Raw genomic sequence first — 20777 nt, 5'->3', positions numbered from 1 at the left:
GTATTTCAAAAAATAAGAATTTACTCACCGGTAATTCTATTTCTCGTAGTCCGTAGTGGATGCTGGGGACTCCGTAAGGACCATGGGGAATAGACGGGCTCCGCAGGAGACTGGGCACTCTATAGAAAGATTTAGGACTATCTGGTGTGCACTGGCTCCTCCCCCTATGACCCTCCTCCAAGCCTCAGTTAGGAACTGTGCCCGGAAGAGCTGACACAATAAGGAAGGATTTTTGAATCCCGGGTAAGACTCATACCAGCCACACCAATCACACCATATAACACGTGATAGGAACCCCGGTTAACAGTATGATAACAAATGGAGCCTCTGAAGAGATGGCTCACAACAAAACCCGATTTTTGGAACAATAACTATGTACAGGTATTGCAGACAATCCGCACTTGGGATGGGCGCCCAGCATCCACTACGGACTACGAGAAATAGAATTACCGGTGAGTAAATTCTTATTTTCTCTGACGTCCTAGTGGATGCTGGGGACTCCGTAAGGACCATGGGGATTATACCAAAGCTCCCAAACGGGCGGGAGAGTGCGGATGACTCTGCAGCACCGAATGAGAGAATTCCAGGTCCTCCTCAGCCAGGGTATCAAATTTGTAGAATTTTGCAAACGTGTTTGCCCCCGACCAAGTAGCTGCTCGGCAAAGTTGTAAAGCCGAGACCCCTCGGGCAGCCGCCCAAGATGAGCCCACCTTCCGTGTGGAATGGGCTTTTACAGATTTAGGCTGCGGTAAGCCTACCGCAGAATGCGCCAGCTGAATATTGCTACAAATCCAGCGCGCAATAGACTGCTTAGAAGCAGGAGCACCCAGCTTGGTGGGTGCATACAGGATAAACAGCGAGTCAGTCTTTCTGACTCCAGCCGTCCTGGAAATATAAATTTTTAGGGCCCTGACTACGTCCAGCAACTTGGAATCCTCCAAGTCCCTAGTAGCCGCAGGCACCACAATAGGTTGGTTCAAGTGAAAAGCTGAGACCACCTTTGGGAGAAACTGAGGACGAGTCCTCAATTCTGCCCTATCCATATGGAAAATCAGAAAAGGGCTTTTACAAGACAAAGCCGCCAATTCTGAAACCCGCCTGGCCGACGCCAGGGCAACAGCATGACCACTTTCCACGTGAGATATTTTAAATCCACAGTCTTAAGTGGTTCGAACCAATGTGATTTCAGGAATGCCAAAACCACATTGAGATCCCAAGGTGCCACTGGGGGCACAAAAGGAGGCTGAATATGCAGTACTCCCTTGACAAAAGTCTGAACTTCAGGCAGTGAAGCCAGTTCTTTTTGGAAGAAAATCGACAGAGCCGAAATCTGGACCTTTATGGACCCCAATTTGAGGCCCAACGTCACCCCTGCTTGCAGGAAGTGCAGGAATCGACCCAGGTGAAATTCCTCCGTCGGGGCCTTCATGGCCTCACACCAAGCAACATATTTTCGCCAAATGCGGTGATAATGTCTTGCGGTGACATCCTTCCTGGCTTTGATCAGGGTAGGGATGACTTCCTTCGGAATACCCTTTTCCTTCAGGATCCGGTGTTCAACTGCCATGCCGTCAAACGCAGCCGCGGTAAGTCTTGGAACAGACAGGGTCCCTGCTGCAGCAGGTCTTGTCTGAGCGGCAGAGGCCAAGGGTCCTCTGTAAGCCTCTCTTGAAGTTCCGGGTACCAAGCTCTTCTTGGCCAATCCGGAACCACGAGTATGGTTTTCACTCCTCGCCTTCTTATTATTCTCAGTACCTTGGGTATGAGAGGTAGAGGAGGAAACACATAAACCGACTGGTACACCCATGGTGTCACTAGAGCGTCCAACGCTATCGCCTGAGGGTCTCTTGACCGGGCGCAATATCTTTTCAACTTCTTGTTGAGGCGGGACGCCATCATGTCTACCTGTGGTTTTTCCCACCGGTTGACCAGCATTTGGAAGACTTCTGGATGAAGTCCCCATTCTCCCGGGTGGAGGTCGTGCCTGCTGAGGAAGTCTGCTTCCCAGTTGTCCACTCCCGGAATGAACACTGCCGTCAGTGCTAACACATGATTCTCTGCCCATCTGAGAATCCTTGTGGCTTCTGCCATCGCCATCCTGCTTCTCGTGCCGCCCTGTCTGTTTACATGGGCGACCGCCGTGATGTTGTCTGACTGGATCAGTACCGGCTGGTTTTGAAGCAGGGGTCTTGCCTGGCTTAGGGCATTGTAAATGGCCCTTAGCTCCAGGATATTTATGTGGAGAGAAATCTCCTGATTTGACCACAGTCCTTGGAAATTTCTTCCCTTTGTGACTGCCCCCCAGCCCCGAAGGCTGGCATCCGTGGTCACCAGGACCCAGTCCTGTATTCCGAATCTGCGGCCCTCTAGTAGATGAGCCCTCTGCAGCCACCACAGCAGCGACACCCTGGTTCTGGCCGATAGGGTTATCCGCTGTTGCATCTGGAGATGGGACCCGGACCATTTGTCCAACAGGTCCCACTGGAACGTCCTTGCGTGGAACCTTCCGAATGGAATTGCTTCGTACGAAGCTACCATTTTTCCCAGGACTCGTGTGCATTGATGTACCGACACTTTTCCTGGTTTTAGGATGTCTCTGACCAGAGATGACAATTCCTCGGCTTTTTCCAGTGGAAGAAACACTCTTTTCTGGTCTGTGTCCAGAATCATTCCCAGGATCAGAAGACGTGTCGTCGGGACCAGCTGTGACTTTGGAATATTGAGAATCCAGCCGTGCTGTTGTAGCACTTCCTGAGAAAGTGCCACCCCCACTACCAACTGTTCTTTGGACCTCGCCTTATCAGGAGATCGTCCAAGTACGGGATAATTAAAACTCCCTTCTTGCGAAGGAGTATCATCATTTCGGCCATTACCTTGGTAAAGACCCTCGGTGCCGTGGATAACCCAAACGGCAGCGTCTGGAACTGATAGTGACAGTCCTGTACCACAAATCTGAGGTACTCCTGGTGCGGAGGGTAAATGGGGACATGCAGGTACGCATCCTTGATGTCCAGGGATACCATGTAATCCCCCTCCTCCAGGCTCGCAATAACTGCCCTGAGCGATTCCATCTTGAACTTGAACCTTTTGATATAAGTGTTCAATGCTTTTAAATTTAAGATGGGCCTCACCGAACCGTCCGGTTTCGGTACCACAAACATTGTGGAGTAGTAACCCTTTCCTTGCTGAAGGAGGGGTACCTTGACAATCACTTTCTGTGAATACAGTTTTTGAATAGCCACCAACACTGCCTCCCTGGCAGAGGGAGTTGCCGGCAAGGCAGATTTTAGGAAACGGCGCGGGGGGGGGGGGAGACGTCTCGAATTCCAGCCTGTACCGCTGAGATACTACTTGAAGGACCCAGGGATCCACTTGTGAGAGAGCCCACTGTGTGCTGAAAAACCTGAGACGTGCCCCCACCGTTCCCGATTCCGCCTGAGCAGCCCCAGCGTCATGCTGTGGACTTTCCGGACGCAGGGGAGGACTTCTGCTCTTGGGAACTAGCTGTGTGCTGCAGCTTTTTCCCCCTTCCTCTGCCCCTCGGCAGAAAGGATGAGCCTCTAGCCCGCTTAGTTTTCTGGGGCCGAAAGGACTGTACCTGATAATACGGTGCTTTCTTTTGCTGTGGGGTAGCCTGTGGCAAAAAAGTCGATTTCCCAGCAGTAGCTGTGGAAACGAGGTCTGAAAGACCTTCCCCAAAAAGTTCCACCCCTTTATAGGGTAAAACTTCCATGTGCCGCTTGGAGTCGGCATCACCTGACCATTGCCTAGTCCATAACCCCCGTCTGGCGGCAATGGACATAGCGCTTATTTTTGATGCCAGCCGGCAAATATCCCTCTGTGCATCACGCATGTATAAGACCGCGTCTTTTATATGGTCAATCGTTAGCAAAATATTGTCCCTATCCATGGTATCAATGTTTTCCGACAGGGAGTCTGACCACGCAGCTGCAGCACTGCACATCCAAGCTGATGCAATAGCGGGTCTCAATATAATGCCAGTGTGTGTGTATATAGCTTTTAGGGTACTTTCCTGCTTTCTATCAGCAAGTTCTTTTAGGGCGGCCGTATCCGGAGACGGTAGTGCCACCTTCTTTGATAAGCGTGTCAGCGCTTTATCTACCCTAGGGGGTGTTTCCCAGCGTGACCTATCCTCTGGCGGGAAAGGGTACGCAGCCATTAACCGTTTAGAAGTGATCAATTTCTTATCTGGGGAAGTCCACGCTTCCTCACACACCTCATTTAATTCGTCAGATGCAGGAAAAACTACTGGTAGTTTTTTCTCACCAACATAATACCCTTTTTTGTGGTACCTGGGGTATCATCAGAAATGTGTAATACATTTTTCATAGCCTCAATCATATAACGGGTGGATCTATTGGAGGGTACACTCGTCTCATCATCGTCGACACTGGAGTCGATATCCGTGTCGACGTCTGTATCTGTCATCTGAGGTAGCGGGCGTTTTATAGCCCCTGATGACATTTGAGACGCTTGGACAGGCACAAGCTGAGTAGCCGGCTGTCCTATGTCGTCAAACCTTTTATGTAAGGAGCTGACACTGTCACGTAATTCCTTCCATAAGTCCATCCACACTGGTGTCGACCCCGCAGGGGGTGACATCACATTCACAGGCATTTGCTCCGCCTCCACATCATTATCCTCATCATACATGTCGACACAGCAGTACCGACACACAGCAGACACACAGGGAATGCTCTTACAGAGGACAGGACCCCACAAAGCCCTTTGGGGAGACAGAGGGAGAGTATGCCAGCACACACCAGGGCGCTATATAACACAGGGATATCACTATACAGAGTGTTTTCCCCTATAGCTGCCTATAATATATATATACTGCGCCTAAATTGTGCCCCCCCTCTTTTTTATACCCTTTCTGTAGTGCAGGACTGCAGGGGAGAGCCAGGGAGCTTCCTTCCAGCGAAGCTGTGAGGGAAAATGGCGCCAGTGTGCTGAGGGAGTTGGCTCCGCCCCTTTTTTGGCGGGCTTTCTCCCGCTATTTTATCGTTTCTGACAGGGGTTAATATACACCTATATAGCCTCTGGGGCTATATATGGTGTTAGTTTTGCCAGCCAAGGTGTTACTATTGCTGCTCAGGGCGCCCCCCCCCCAGCGCCCTGCACCCATCAGTGACCGCAGTGTGTGGTGTGCATGAGGAGCAATGGCGCACAGCTGCAGTGCTGTGCGCTACCTTGGAGAAGACAGAAGTCTTCAGCCGCCGATTTTCTGGACCACCTTCTTGTTTCTGGCTCTGTAAGGGGGACGGCGGCGCGGCTCCGGGAACGGACGACGAGGTCGGGTCCTGTGTTCGATCCCTCTGGAGCTAATGGTGTCCAGTAGCCTAAGAAGCCCAAGCTACCACCACTTAGGTAGGTTCGCTTTTCTCCCCTTAGTCCCTCGTTGCAGTGAGCCTGTTGCAAGCAGGTCTCACTGAAAATAAAAAAAACCTAAACTATACTTTCTTCTAGGACAGGCATTCCCAACCACGGTCCTCAAGGCACACCAACAGTGCAGGTTTTAGTGATATCCAGGCTGCAGCACAGATGGTTAAATCAAAATAACAGAGCTACTAATTAAGTCACCTGTGCTGAAGCCTGGATATCACTAAAACCTGCACTGTTGGTGTGCCTTGAGGACCGTGGTTGGGAATGCCTGTTCTAGGAGCTCAGGAGAGCCCCTAGTGTGCATCCAGCTCAGCCGGGCACAGAAATCTAACTGGGGCTTGGAGGAGGGTCATAGGGGGAGGAGCCAGTGCACACCAGATAGTCCTAAATCTTTCTATAGAGTGCCCAGTCTCCTGCGGAGCCCGTCTATTCCCCATGGTCCTTATGGAGTCCCCAGCATCCACTAGGAAGTCAGAGAAAGGAAATGATGTACCCTGGAAGATCGTGCGCATCCCAGCACTGGCCTGTGCTCCACGGGTGCGTTCCACCTTGAACTATAGCCTGACGAGGACTCTGAAAACACACAAATACAATTTTGTGGGTAAAAGTTGTGGGTAGTATCACACAAGATAAAAGGCTTAAAATGACAGTGCACATTAACAATAAAAACACATAAAAATTCAATAAAATATGTATAATCATTACTAAGGATGAGGGAAGAAAAATGAAAGGAATTCGAAACAAACCAAAAGAAGAGCATCAAGTCAGTAAACACCCCAATTCAAACTCGCTATTGAGGCCTTTAGGAGTTAAAGTTTTTAATTGGTAAATCCAATGCATCTCTGTTTTAGACAATCTTTTATCTAAGTCCCTAGTTCTATGTTTTGGTAGGACTTGTTCTATGCCACAAAAATGTTTAATGTGGCATTCGTTTTTTATTATGGGACGAGTTAAAATGTGCCAACACAGTAGGTGTGTCGAGACCTTTTCTAATGTTGTATATATGTTTGGCCAGCCATGTTTTTAAGACCCTAGTTGTTTTGCCCACATACTTAAGGCCACAGCTGCATTCGAACACATAAACAACATTGCGTGAATTACAAGTGATAATTGATTAATTGTGTAGGACTTATTGTCAACACTGAATTCTTTGATTTTACTGGAATTACTCTTAACTGTCCTGCACATTAAGCAACATCCGCATCGATGGAAACCTTGGGGTGTTCTTCTTCTTGTTTGTTTCGAATTCCTGTCATTTATCTTCCCTCTTGTCCTTAGTAATGATTATATATATTTTACTGAATTTTTATGTGTTTTTATTGTTAATGTGCACTGTCACTTTAAGCCTTTTATCTTGTGTGTAAAATGGTGGTGGTATACTTTAAACTAAAGATACTAGCCACAACTTCTACCCACAAAATTGTATTTGTGTGTTTTCAGAGTCCTCGTCAGGCTATATTTTAAGGTGGAATGCACCCGTGGAATGCAGGCCAGCGTCGGGATACCCATGATCTTCTGGGTTACATAATTTCTCATACGTCCTAGAGAATGCTGGGGATGCTTCAAGAACCATGGGGTATAGACGGGAACCGCAGGAGACATGGGCACACTATAAGACTTTGAATGGGTGTGAACTGGTTCCTCCCTCTATGCCCCTCCCCCAGACTCCAGTTAGATTCTGTGCCCAGTGAGACTGGATGCACACTGAGGAGCTCTCCAGAGTTTCACTGAAAAATACTTTATTAGGTTTGCTATTTTCAGGGAGACCTGCTGGCTACAGGCTCCCTGCATCGTGGGAGTGAGGGGAGAGAAGCAGACCTACTTCTTAAGAGTTCAAGGGCTCTGCTTCTTAGGCTACTGGACACCATTAGCTCCAGAGGGTTTGATCACTACGGTACGCCTAGCTGCTTGTTCCCGGAGCCGTGCCGTCACCCCCCTCACAAAGCCAGAAGATAGAAGCCGGGTGAGTATGAGAAGATCAGAAGACTTCAGTGACGGCAGAAGAGGTATGGCGCAGCGGGCGTGCTGCGTGCCATGCTCCCACACATAAGACAGCACTGCAGGGTGCAGGGGGGGCTCCCTGGGCAGTATTAACACCTCAAATCAGACTGGCATGAGTTATAACAGTGCCCAGGGCACTAGTTAAGGGACCCCCACCAGTATAAACAGATTTTTCAGTGGGACTGAAGCGCGCCATGTAGTGGGCGGGGCTTAGCCTACACAGCTCTGACCAGCGCCATTTTCTCTCCTCAAAAGCTGCAGAGACGCTGGCCCTGTCCTCCACACTGCTGTACTAGTAACAGGGTGCAAAACGGGGGGGGCACAAATAATTTGGTGCTGATTTGTATATACATAAAGCGCTAACAGGTCTGGGCAGTCATTTTACTGGCCTCAGTACCGGGATAGGCGCTGGGTGTGAGCTGGCAGAACTCTCTCTGTGTTCCTCTTGCAGGCTTTATTGTGGGTCTGTCTCCTATAGTCCCAGTGTGGTTGTGGGTGTCGGTACGTGTGTGTCGACATGTCTGAGGTTGAATGCTCTTCCCAGGAGGAGGCTGGAGTGGGGACAGAAAATAATGTGAGAGTGACCGTGTCGGCACCGCCGACGGATGATTGGGTGAATATGTTGAGTGTTTTAAACGCAAACGTGACAAAAGTTGACTAAGAGATTTGATAAATCTGAGTCTAAGAACCAAACATGGAGGAAATCCATGGAAGATACTTTGTCACAGGCCCAGACCCCTTCGGGGTCACAGAAACGTGTATTTACCCAGATAGCAGATACAGATACCGACACGGACTCTGATTCCAGTGTCGACTATAGTGATGCCAGATTACATCCTAAGCTGGCTAAGAGTATTCAGTACATGATTGTGGCGATAAAAGACGTATTACATATCACTGAGGACCCTGCTGTTCCTGATACTAGGGTCTGTATGTTTAAAGAAAAGAAATCTGAGGTAACGTTTCCTCCCTCTCATGAACTGAACACGCTTTTTGAAAAGGCTTGGGAAAATCCTGACAAGAAGATACAGGTTCCCAAAAGAATTCCAATGGCATATCCGTTCCCCTCTGGGGACAGGGAAAGGTGGGAGTCAATCCCCACGGTCGCGTCTATCCAAAAAGGTGGTGCTTCCGTCCCCTGACACGGCTGCCCTAAAGGATCCTGCGGATCGTAAGCAGGAAAATGCCGTAAAATCCATTTATGTCACTACAGGGTCGCTACTCAGGCCTGCCGTTGCTGCGGCATGGGTGAGTAGTGCTATTGAAAGGTGGGCAGATAACCTGTCATCTGAGGTAGATACCCTAGACAGAGATAGTGTGCTTTTGACTCTGGGTCACATCAGGGACGCTGCAGCATATTTAAAAGAAGCTGTAAGGGATATTGGCCTTTTAGGTTCAAGGGCCAATGCCATGGCGGTCTCAGCAAGGAGAGCGTTGTGGATACATCAATGGAATGCTGATGCTGACTCTAAGAAGGCGATGGAGTCTCTTCCGTTTAACGGTAGGGTCTTGTTTGGCGACGGCCTCACTGACCTGGTGTCTACGGCTACCGTGGGTAAGTCTTCATTTTTACCTTATGTCCCTGCACAGCAGAAGAAATCGCCTCACTATCAGATGCAGTCCTTTCAGCCCAATAAATTCAAAAAAGGATGTGGGTCCTCCTTCCTTGCTGCGAGGGGAAGAGGATGGGGAAAAAGGTCACAGGCTGTGGCAAGTTCCCAGGAGCAGAAGTCCTCTCTGGCTTCTACCAAATCCACCGCATGACGCTGGGGCTCCGTTGCGGGAGTCCGCACCAGTGGGGGCACGTCTCAAACTCTTCAGTCAGGTCTGGGTGCACTCAGACCTGGATCCTTGGATAGTAGACATAGTAACCCAGGGGTACAAGTTAGAGTTTCAAGACGTGCACCCTCACCGATTTTTCAAATCGGTCTTGCCAGCTTCTCTTCCAGAAAGGGAGATAGCGCTGCGATACTAAAGTTGTGTCAAAATCAAGTGATTGTCATAGTAGGGTTTTATTCGAGCCTGTTTGTGGTCCCGAAGCCGGATGGCTCAGACAGACCGATTCTAAACCTAAAATCCCTCAATTTCTTTCTGAAAAAATTCAAGTTCAAGATGGAGTCTCTACGAGCAGTGATCTCCAGTCTGGAGGAGGGGGATTTTATGGTGTCGGTCGACATAAAAGATGCCTAACTTACATGTCCCCATATAGCCTCTACATCAGGCTTACCTGAGATTTGCTGTGCAGGATTGTCATTACCAATTTCAGACGTTGCCGTTTGGTCTGTCCACGGCTCCGAGGATTTTCACCAAAGTAATGGCAGAAATGATGGTTCTCCTGCGCAAGCAGGAATCACAATTATCCCGTACTTGGACGATCTCTTTATAAAGGCGAGGTCCAAGGAGCAATTGTTGAAGAATGTTGCCCTTTCACTGACAATTCTGCAACAACACAGCTGGCTCCTACATTTTCCAAAATCACAGTTGGATCCAACGACACGGCTGTCGTTCCTGGGTATGATTCTAGATACAGAATTGCAGAGTTTTTCTTCCAGTGGAAAAAGCTCTGGAAATACAGAACATGGTAAAACAGTTTCTGAAACCGGCAAAGGTGTCAGTTCTTCACTGCACTCGGTTGCTGGGGAATATGGTGGCGGCCTACGAGGCCATTCCATATGGCCGGTTCCATGCCAGGGTGTTTCAGTGGAACCTGCTGGACCAGTGGTCCGGGTCTCACCTGGACATGCACCGGAAAATAATTCTATCTCCCAGGACCAGAATTTCCCTTCTATGGTGGCTGCACAGTTCTCACCTTCTGGAGGGACGCAGGTTCGGGATTCAGGATTGGATCCTGGTGACCACAGATGCAAGCCTCCGAGGCTGGGGAGCAGTCACACAGGGAAGAAACTTTCTGGGAAAGTGGTCAAGCCAGGAAGCTTGTCTACACATAAACATTCTGGAATTAAGAGCCATCTACAACGGCATACTGCAAACAGAACATCTTCTTTGAGGTCTGCCGGTCTTGATTCAGTCAGACAACCGCCAAGGCAGAATAAACCGCCAAGGCAGAATAAAAAGCAGAACGGCGATGGCCGAGGCCACGAAGATTCTTTGCTGGGCGGAAAGACATGCCAGCGCTCTGTCAGCGGTCTTCATTCCAGGAGTGGACAACTGGGAAGCAGACTTCCTCAGCAGACACGATCTCACTCCAGGAGAGTGGGGTCTTCATCAAGAGGTCTTTGCAGAAGTGACAAGTCATTGGGGAGTTCCTCAAGTGGACATGATGGCGTCCAGCCTCAACAAGAAACTTCAGAGATATTGTTCCAGGTCAAGGGACCCTCAAGCGATAGCGGTGGACTCCCTAGTGACACCGTGGGTGTTTCAGTCGGTCTATGTGTTCCCTCCACTTCCACTCATTCCAAAGGTGATAAAAATTATAAGAAGAACAAGGGTTCAGGCGATCCTCATTGTTCCGGACTGGCCAAAAAGGGCCTGGTATCCAGATCTTCAAGAGTTGCTCATAGAAGATCCCTGGCCTCTTCCTCTTTGGGAGGACCTGTTACAACAGGAGCCGTGAGTGTATCAGGACTTACCGCAGCTGCGTTTGACGGTGTGGCGGTTGAATGCCAAATCCTAGCCTGAAAGGGTATTCCCAGTGAAGTCATTCCTACACTTCTTCAAGCTAGAAAAGAAGTAATGGCAAAGCATTACCACCGTATTTGCAGAAAATATGTGTCTTGGTGTGAATCCAAGAAGGCTCCTACGGAAGAATTTCACCTGGGGCGTTTGCTCCATTTCCTACAAGCAGGTGTGGATGCGGGCCTAAAGTTAGGCTCTATTAAAGTACAGATTTCGGCCTTGTCGATCTTTTTTCAGAAAGAATTGGCCTCCCTTCCAGAAGTTCAGACCTTCGCAAAAGGCGTGCTGCACATCCAACCTCCCTTTGTGCCCCCAGTGGCACCATGGGACCTTAATGTAGTGTTGCAATTCTTGCAATCACATTGGTTTGAACCTTTGCGCAAGGTTGAGTTAAAATTCCTTACTTGGAAAGTGGTCATGTTGTTGGCCTTGGCGTCTGCAAGGCGAGTGTCTGAGTTGGCGGCTTTATCTCACAAAAGCCCCTATTTGATTTTCCATGCTGATAGAGCGGATTTCTGCCTAAAGTGGTTTCATCATTTCATGTTAACCAGCCAATTGTGGTGCCAGTGGCTACTGACGCCTTGGCGGGGTCAAAGTCTCTCGATGTGGTCAGAGCTTTGAAGATCTATGTCGCCAGAATGGCGCAGATTAGGAAAACAGAGGCTCTGTTTGTCCTGTGGGCTCCCAACAAGATTGGGGCTCCTGCTTCTAAGCAGACTATTGCACGCTGGATTTGTAATACGATTCAGCAGGCTCATTCTACGGCAGGATTGCCGTTACCGAAATCGGTGAAAGCCCATTCTACCAGAAAGGTGGGCTCATCCTGGGCGGCTGCCAGGGGAGTCTCGGCGTTACAACTTTGCCGAGCTGCTACTTGGTTGGGTTCAAACGCCTTTGCGAAGTTTTACAAGTTTGATACCCTGGCTAAGGAGGACCTCTTGTTTGGTCAATCGGTGATGCAGAGTCATCCGCACTCTCCCGCCCGTTCTGGAGCTTTGGTATAAACCCCATCGTTCTTGAAGCATCCCCAGCATCCTCTAGGACGTATGAGAAAATAGGATTTCAATACCTACCGGTAAATCTTTTTCTCTTAGTCCGTAGAGGATGCTGGGCGCCCATCCCAATGCGGGCTGTATCTGCAGTTTGGTTATAGTTACGCTCATGTTGCGTTGAGTTCAGTCAATCTGTGACTGTTGTTGGTCATGCCGTTGCATGCGTTGTTGTTGAATGCCATGTTGTACGGCGTGTTAGTGGTGTGAGCTGGTATGTATCTCACCTTAGTTTACAATAATTAAATAAATCCTTTTCCTCGAAATGTCCGTCTCCCTGGGCACAGTTCCTATAACTGGAGTCTGGGGGAGGGGCATAGAGGGAGTAGCCAGTTCACACCCATTCAAAGTCTTATAGTGTGCCCATGTCTCCTGCGGATCCCGTCTATACCCCATGGTTCTTGAAGCATCCCCAGCATCCTCTATGGACTAAGAGAAAAGGATTTACCGGTAGGTATTAAAATCCTATTTTCCTTTTTGAAATACAGGAAGTAAGTAGTGCCCATGGAATGCATCAATGGAACGCAGACCAGCGCTGGAATGCATGTAGACTTCCGGGTGAAGTCATATCCGCCTGGGACTCAGGAAATGGAACTCTGCACACAGCTGTTACACATTAGACTTATCAAAGAGTCTTAAAAGGAGGACTGAGGGACACTTACCACACTTCTGATGAAAGATTCGGTGAGATCCGAAACGCGTTAAGTGTGGTCGTTGGGACTTCCCATTGATGTGGACATTAGGTGGCGCTGCACGATCGCTTTGGAGGGGTGACTGCAGATTCCGGAACTGTAGCTGCTGATGATACCACATTGAACACCTGTGGGACTCCGTGAGATGTGTGCATCAATGTTCCTGTGTTTGCCAATGGGAATGTGTTGATGCGATTTGTTTTGTAAGTGCAACTTGTATTAAATGGTCTTGTTTTGTCTAGACTACTGCACTATCACTGTCATCTTTGTGCTTCTCCCACTACTGCTGTAACAAGCATCTGTGAGGAAGGCACGTGTTATTGTTTCAGATCCATTATTCGCTGAACGCAAGGTGCTCCTATTTACATCAATGAGCCACTTGAAAGAGGGGTCGGATTGTTCAGATTGAAATTGAAACAAGCTCCGTATTTTATTTATTTTTTCGATGTGGTGCATGTTGTGTGTACTCACGTAAAAATTCTCAGCCATCACTATGGTGTACTGTATTTGGTACATGTTTAAACAGGGAAGCGCATACTGAAACACATATTTTTACTTTACTATTTTCCAATTCTTGGAGCGTTGGATGAACATTCCTTTATGTGTTTTTCTGCTGCAAATCTTTGTTTTTAACAGCGCACATCTGTAACAACAAAAACCTCTTTGTTATCTCCCTCTTTGATGCTGTAGATCCCAGCACTCTGAATACTGGGCCATCCCTCACTTCTGCTGCAGTTACTCACATGGAACTCCCCTGGCAATCTCCTCCCTGCACTCTCTTTAAAACTGTTACGGTCCAGTGACCCACCTTCAGTCACTCTCAGTGCCGCCTCTTAGGACTGTTTAGGGACTCAGTGGACCCCCTCAGCCTTTACATCCTTCTCTGCTCAATGCTAGTCGTTAACTTAAGATGGCCGCCTTAACACACCAACGGCCTTTTTTTGAACGTGGCAGGTAACTGACCCAGCGCATGCCACTCCCTCCTATGTGACTCGCTGAGCCAGTATTGTCCCTGTGCCAGATGCATATGTCTTTAACCCTTTACCTACTGCATGCCACAAAGAGTTCAGCCAGGCTACGTTTTGTAGTGGTGACAAGCCACAAAAATCCATAACACATCCATGGCAGCTCTGACTGGGTGCCACAGTAGTGATATTCGATACATGCCCAATGCTGTTTGAAACAGATTTGTCATCGTATACACATTGGAAGAAATCCAGTGTTCGCCTTGTATTGTGATACTGTGAATACTTGTGAAAAAGTGTAAAGTGGTCTCGTAAATGGCTCCCAGGAAGGAGTTATCAACCTGCCATAGTTGCTTTGAGAAAGGCATGGGATAGTTTTGTATGAAATTGCTTATCTGGAGGTTTCGCTTGGTTCCATGTAGTGTACCCTGAAGAGTTACACTTTAAATAACCGTTTACGTGATCGCCCATAACCTTGGCAACCTCTAGTGACCACAAAACAGGAGAACAAATTAATCAGAGTGTGTTCCAAACAGGACTGATTTCCCAGGCCCAGGCCTGCTAGAGGGTCCTGGGGGAGCCCGGGTCCCACTCCCCCCCCTTTCCCCATTGTAGGCAGCGGCAGTAGGAGCAGGTAGAGAGCAGTGACTTCTGCAGCAGCAGCCCCTCTCCCTAGCCCAGCACGCACGCTGCTGTGTGCTGCGCTGGGGAAAGAGGCGCCTGCAGAAGCAGTCACTCCTCTCTCTCCCTGATGTGCAGATGATCAATCCAGAGGGGGTGTGGTCAGCCGCCACATTGGTTTGCCTAACCATTAGAGAGTGCATGGGCTGGGCCCCTTGATAAATATATATATAGTAAACTCTGCCAGTGCATGCATGATAATGTACTAGATAATAACAACAATGCACTGTAGAAAATGCATCATTGGCCCTCATTCCAACCCGATCGCACGCTGCACTTCTTTGCAGCAGTGCGATCAGGTCTGGAATGCGCATGCGCGTCATTGCCTGAAACGGCGCTGACAGCGAAGAAAGGGGTCGCAGCGGCGACTGCAAGAAGATTGATAGCAGGAAGGCATTCCAGGGCGTCAACTGACCGTTTGAAGCCGTTTTCGGGGAGTGGTAAGACAAACGCAGGCGTGTCCAGGCGTTTGGAGGGCGGATGTCTGACGTCAAAGCCGTGACCATCATCGTTGGATCCGTCGCATAGGGTAAGTAGGTCTGACCCTGGTCTTGTTCTGTGTGAAACTTTTTTTAGCAGGGCTACACAAGCGTTCGCAGCCCTGCTATGCTAAAATACACTCCCCCATAGGCGGAGATTAGTTGATCGCACCAGCAGCAAAAAGTTGCTTGGTGCGATCAACTCGGAATGAGTGCCTTAGTCCTGTGCAATATAAGGTAACCTATGTATAATTCAAATGCATATTCCGAGCATTGTCGGGATTCTAAGCAGTGTCGGGAGTCCAGCGTCAGGATTTTGACTGCCCGTATCCTGGGGGTCATTCCGAGTTGTTCGCTCGTTATTTTTTTTTTGCAACGGAGCGATTAGTCGCGAATGCGCATGCGCAATGTCCGCAGTGCGACTGCGCCAAGTAAATTTGCTATGCAGTTAGGAATTTTACTCACGGTTTTTTCTTCGTTCTGGTGATCGTAATGTGATTGACAGGAAGTGGGTGTTTCTGGGCGGAAACAGGCCGTTTTATGGGTGTGTGCGAAAAAACGCTACAGTTTCTGGGAAAAACGCGGGAGTGGCTGGAGAAACGGGGGAGTGTCTGGGCGAACGCTGGGTGTGTTTGTGACGTCAAACCAGGAACGACAAGCACTGAACTGATCGCAGATGCCGAGTAAGTTTGAAGCTACTCAGAAACTGCTAAGAGGTGTGTAATCGCAATTTTGAGAATCTTTCGTTCGCAATTTTACTTTGCTAAGATTCACTCCCAGCAGGCGGCGGCTTAGCGTGTGCAAAGCTGCTAAAAGCAGCTTGCGAGCGAACAACTCGGAATGAGGGCCCCTGTCAAAACGACAACAGGTTCTGAAGAACAAGGTTTGGTCACCACAGAGTCCTGATTACAGTCCATTTAAACTCCTTTGAGATAATCTGAACAGGTATGCTTGAGATATGCAAATAACAAACAAAATCACCTTTGGCAGTTGCTACAAATAGGCTGAAATTGGAGCTGAAAATTGACTGACAGAATGCCCCTCATTTGCACTGCTGTGATCGCAGCTTAGGATGGAAACTTTGATAAGAAATTTTTTTAAGGAGATCAAATTTGTATCAGATTTGTAAACAATGTGGATCAGTACAAAACATGTTTATTTGCCCAAAAAATATGTATATTCATCATGAACTAGCTTGTTCTGTTCATTACTTCAAAGTGGATTTGAGTGGTGTATTGAAATTAATGAGCTGTAGTTTGTCCTTGTGGCTGAGAGTGGAGTGATGATTGTCGACCGCTGCTGCTAGTTGTAGTAACAGCAATAGCCAGTCACCTGCTGCTGCTGCTGCCCTGCTGGATAGGAGCGGAGCAAAGGTCGTGCTGGGTCAGCGGAGTGATGATGGCAGGGAAGCGCCAGGCTGAGCACACAGCGGCAGCCAGCACTTCTCGGGTATATGGTCATCGCTGCTCCTGCCTAACAGCACCTGGAAGTGCCCGCTACCCGATCACATGACAGCTTATGGTTTAAATTCTGCAGTGGAATGCAAATCCTGAAAGCACTGAAGCCGGTCCAACAGATGTATGGTGGGCCCGCCTCTCCGCCTAGGTATGGCTCTGCTCCCTAACAGCAACCCTGCATGTTAGTAAAGACTCTGAGGGGATGGGAGAGAGATAAAGTGGACAGAAAGAAAGTACTTACCAATCAGTTCCTACCTATCAATTTACAGGCTGTGTTTGGAAAAATCAGAGCTGCTTGATTGGTACTTTATCTCTCTCCAAGCTTTGATAAATCTCCTGTGCATGTGCCATGTACCAAAAATATCACACAGAAGATGTCGTCTTTGGCTGAAGGCAAGGTGGGGTGGAGGGGCAGGGGGCTGTATGGAGAGGTGTTGCAGCTGGATTCCCCCAAGAAGTAATACAGTACCCTTGGCTGCAGGGGAGGTGGGCCCCAGAGGGGATGTGTGTCAGGTCGTAGTGTCAGGCAGCAAGTTTTGGACAGCAGCAAATTATAGGAATACGGTTTAAAAATCTGAATTTTCCTCATATAAATCTCTAAACTTTTGTAAATGACCATTATGGTAGAATTGTTAATGATGAATAAATAAACAGCATTTACAGCATTTGTTATGCAAATGTTTGTGGTCATTTGCATAAGGAATTAAACACGTGCTATCTCAGTTTCTCCATCAGAATAGCTCAGCCCTGACAGTTTTAAACCATTAACTTATCCTAGCATGTACTTAAAGGCACACATGGGTTCTTTTCCAATGTTTTACTTACCCCTGGCATGATAACTCTTTCAACATCTTTTATTATATTTTCATATGTCTCTCCTTCCTCTGGAGCAGAATCTGGGATCAGTGGTCTTAAATATCCAGGCTCCACATCAGGAAAAACCTGCCTTGATTCAATATTTTCCAGGTAATCAGCGATATAGTCCACCATATCCTTCCCTTTCTTCCTGAATTCTTCAGAGTTCATGTTAGTGTAGTCTTTAAGTACAATAGGTGTATGTCAGACCTACAGGATAAAATACATAACATAGTCATTTTCCTATTACTTATCCTGTTATTTATAGGGTTTCAGAGCCTCCCCTGTCATACTCACTGTCAAACTCCTGAGATTTATATAAAAATGATTAGAATATTACAAAGAAGATATTTGTAACATAAACCTCTTCTTTGTTTATTGAAATCCTTTTTATAGCTAACACTCACCAGCTTGTGGAGCTCCCTGGAGCTGCAGGGAGACGAGAGATGCGGCAGCAACAGAGCTTTGCAGAGCTGAGGGCGATCCACACCACAGGCAGTAAAGGTACACAGAAATGGAGCTTATAGAGGCATGCCTCTGACTGTGGGGGCAGGCCTTGTGCACTGATGTACACTTGGATGTGTCATGTGACCAGGAAGTGCATTGTAGTCAGAGCTCAGTCAGCAGCAGCAATGGAAGAGACAGGGATGCAGGTAGGACAAGTGGAGAAGTTTCCCATAGCAACCAGTAAGCTTATACTGTACCTATCATTAATCGAGTACATGCTATAAAATGACAGCTAGAAATTGATTGGTTGCTATGGGCAACATCTCCATCTGTCCTTTTTAAAAGGTTTGATACATCCTTTCTCCCCTACAGTTACAACTTCTAGCTATCATTTATCTATCATTGTCTAAGAAATTACAGTTACAAGCTGACTGGTTGCTGTGGTCAACTTGTCCACTTTATCTCTCTCCATAATTTGATACCTCTCTCTCTGTGGGTGAGATAATGTTGGCTAGCGGGCACAAGCTCCCGAAAGTTATGCTCTCCAGATCTTTATGCATGAGGACATCATTAATACCCATAGAATCTTCTGGGGCTTGCTGGCCCTTTGTTATACTGTACATATGGGGAGCCACATGTATTGTGATAAGCCTTTAAATGTCAGATTTTACCACATTTTACCTGTTGCTACATCCCACCCTGTGTGTACTGTGAATGTGAATCTTGCCACCAGTTAGTTTAGAGTCTTTACTACTCTTATGGTGGGATGTACTATGCATCAATACATGATGCGATACATTACACCACTTATCGGGTGTCTACCGGCGTCCCCGGGATGCTTTGGCCAGCTCTACAGCAATGCTACAGGCTGCGACAATGCCAGTGCTGTCCCTAGGGCCCTGTGACCTGGAACACGGCACTGCATGTACACCACTAGTTACGGCCCTGCAATGGAGTCCACAACCTTCACAAGGGGAAGATAGAGCCAGATATAAATGCTGATGAAGAGATAAAACACAAGCACAGAGGGAAAAAGAGCGTGTGTGTTATACTAGATCTACATACAGTAGGTCTACAGTCATTAGGTAAACCCCATATGGTCGACAGGCACAAGGTCAACATGAACAAAAGGTCATGTTGACCTTTAGTAGTTACCAATATAATAGTATTACCAATAGAATAATAGTTACCAACCTGATATCTCTATCATTGTTGAGAACTCAACAATCAATCCTACCCCACAAGCTCGCTGCCTAGGTGTCATACGTGACTCAGAACTGTCCTTTGCTCCCCACATTCAATCTGTCTCAAAATCATGTTACATGCATCTAAAAAACATATCCAAAATACGACCATACCTTACACAAGACACTGCTAAAACTCTAACCCATGCTCTCATTATCTCCCGCATTGATTATTGCAATAGTCTCCTAACTGGTCTTACCAAATAGAGACTCTCACCAGTACAATCCATTCTGAATGCAGCTGCGAGGCTAATCTTCCTTGCTAGACGTTCATCGTCTGCAGATCCACTCTGTCAGTCCCTCCATTGGTTACCTGTATTCTACCGTATTCAATTTAAAATACTTTTACTTACACATAAGGCCATTAACCATACTACACCAATGTACATCTCTTCGCTCATCTCAAAATATCTCCCAAACCGACCTCTCTGCTCTTCACAAGATCTATGTCTCTCATCCACACTCATTACTTGCTCCCATGCACGATTGCAGGACTTCCTTCGGGCTGCACCCACTCTGTGGAATGCCCTACCACGCGCAATAAGACTCTCCCCTAGTCTCCAAACCTTCAAACGTTCCCTGAAAACTCACCTCTTCAGGGCTAGCTTATCACATTCCAGAACCGCTCACTCAACCTTCATAAGCTTTCCTATTCGATTATATCCCCACTGTACAGTCCGCACATATCCTCCACATATTTTCTCTTTCTTCACTTTCCTTTCTTTCTGACCATGGTTCATCATTGGAGGTGGACTTAAGCATATTCTGTGCACAGAGGTGTAAAAACTAGCTTTATAGCTAAATGACTTAATTTACAAAGGTTCTTTGAGGAAGCCCCTGTGGGAGGAGCGAAACGGGTCAGAAGCTGAACTGTTGGACCCCAGCTGGAGTTAGACCCGTAGTACATACCGGCCGCAGCATTCATCTGCTGGTTGTTTATTATTGAGTGGAGAGGAGCCGCTCACCGGTGCCCGCAAACGGCACGTAGAGGTGGAGACCTGTGGAGCATTCAGACCGAGCAGGACAGGTTGTAGCAGGCGCCAGTGCAGGTGCCGTTTTCCCCGCAGCTAGAAGCCAGTGTGGTGGACGTCGGGATGTACTCCTGCTGATACTACTTGCTCACACCTCACGTAAGATTCCGGTTGAAAATGGCTCTCATTTCATTTTACTGACCTATGTTGGATTATTACATTCAAAGGAACTTTGATACAAAGTGACTGTCTATTGGAAACATCTATTATACGGGTTCTACCAGCAGCTACACTTGATCTATATTTTTTTGACTTTGTAAATCAAGTCATTTAGCTATAAAGCTAGTTTTTACACCTCTGTGCACAGAATATGCTTAAGTCCACCTCCTTTTATTGGAAAGTATATATACTTGTCATCTTAGATGTTTAAACTACTAAGACCGGTCTTGTTTTATGATTTGTGATTATTCATATATTATTAAATATTTTTAATTCAATAGGAGTCTGTAATTTATAATCTAGCGCAAAAGTTTCTAACAATTGGAGTTTTGTGGTTAATTGCACTTGGGTGGCCCAGTGCAATTTGATTGACCTGCTAACCCCAGGTCATTAACTTTTTGCAGCTGTTTGTTATTTTATCCAAAAGGGTTTTTTATAGCATTTGATATTAGCGCCTGATAAAAAAAGGTTTTTTCCATGGTTCATCATTGCTGTGATGTGATATCATGCCACCCACCTATAACCTTTGCAATACGGTGGACAAATATGCAATAGATAGTGCCTTTCCTTGTGTATCAATGCCTATTTCCCTATTTATTGTAAGCTTGCGAGCAGGGCCATCCTACCTCTATGACTGTTTATTACCCAGTTTTGTTTTATCATTGTGTCCAATTG

At 47.4% G+C, this 20777-nt stretch overlaps 1 protein-coding gene across 3 annotated transcripts in view; it reads right to left on the bottom strand.

The window, feature by feature from the left end:
• DDC (dopa decarboxylase) overlaps positions 1 to 20777 on the bottom strand; it is a 255892-nt gene that overhangs the window by 209081 nt on the left and 26034 nt on the right. The window contains exon 2 of one of the 3 annotated variants that reach the window (XM_063922623.1): positions 17192 to 17431. In XM_063922623.1, the coding sequence (XP_063778693.1) occupies positions 17192 to 17392 (201 nt within the window). In that variant the 5' untranslated portion in view covers positions 17393 to 17431. Of the gene's footprint in view, positions 1 to 13527; positions 13708 to 17191; positions 17432 to 20777 lie in introns of those variants that run through there. The other 2 variants (XM_063922624.1, XM_063922625.1) reach the window with 2 other exon arrangements.

This window comes from Pseudophryne corroboree, chromosome 5 (assembly GCF_028390025.1).
Source record: "Pseudophryne corroboree isolate aPseCor3 chromosome 5, aPseCor3.hap2, whole genome shotgun sequence".
NCBI lineage: Eukaryota > Metazoa > Chordata > Amphibia > Anura > Myobatrachidae > Pseudophryne > Pseudophryne corroboree.
The sequence above is the reverse complement of the archived record's forward strand: the minus strand, read 5'-3'. Positions and strand labels throughout refer to the sequence as shown.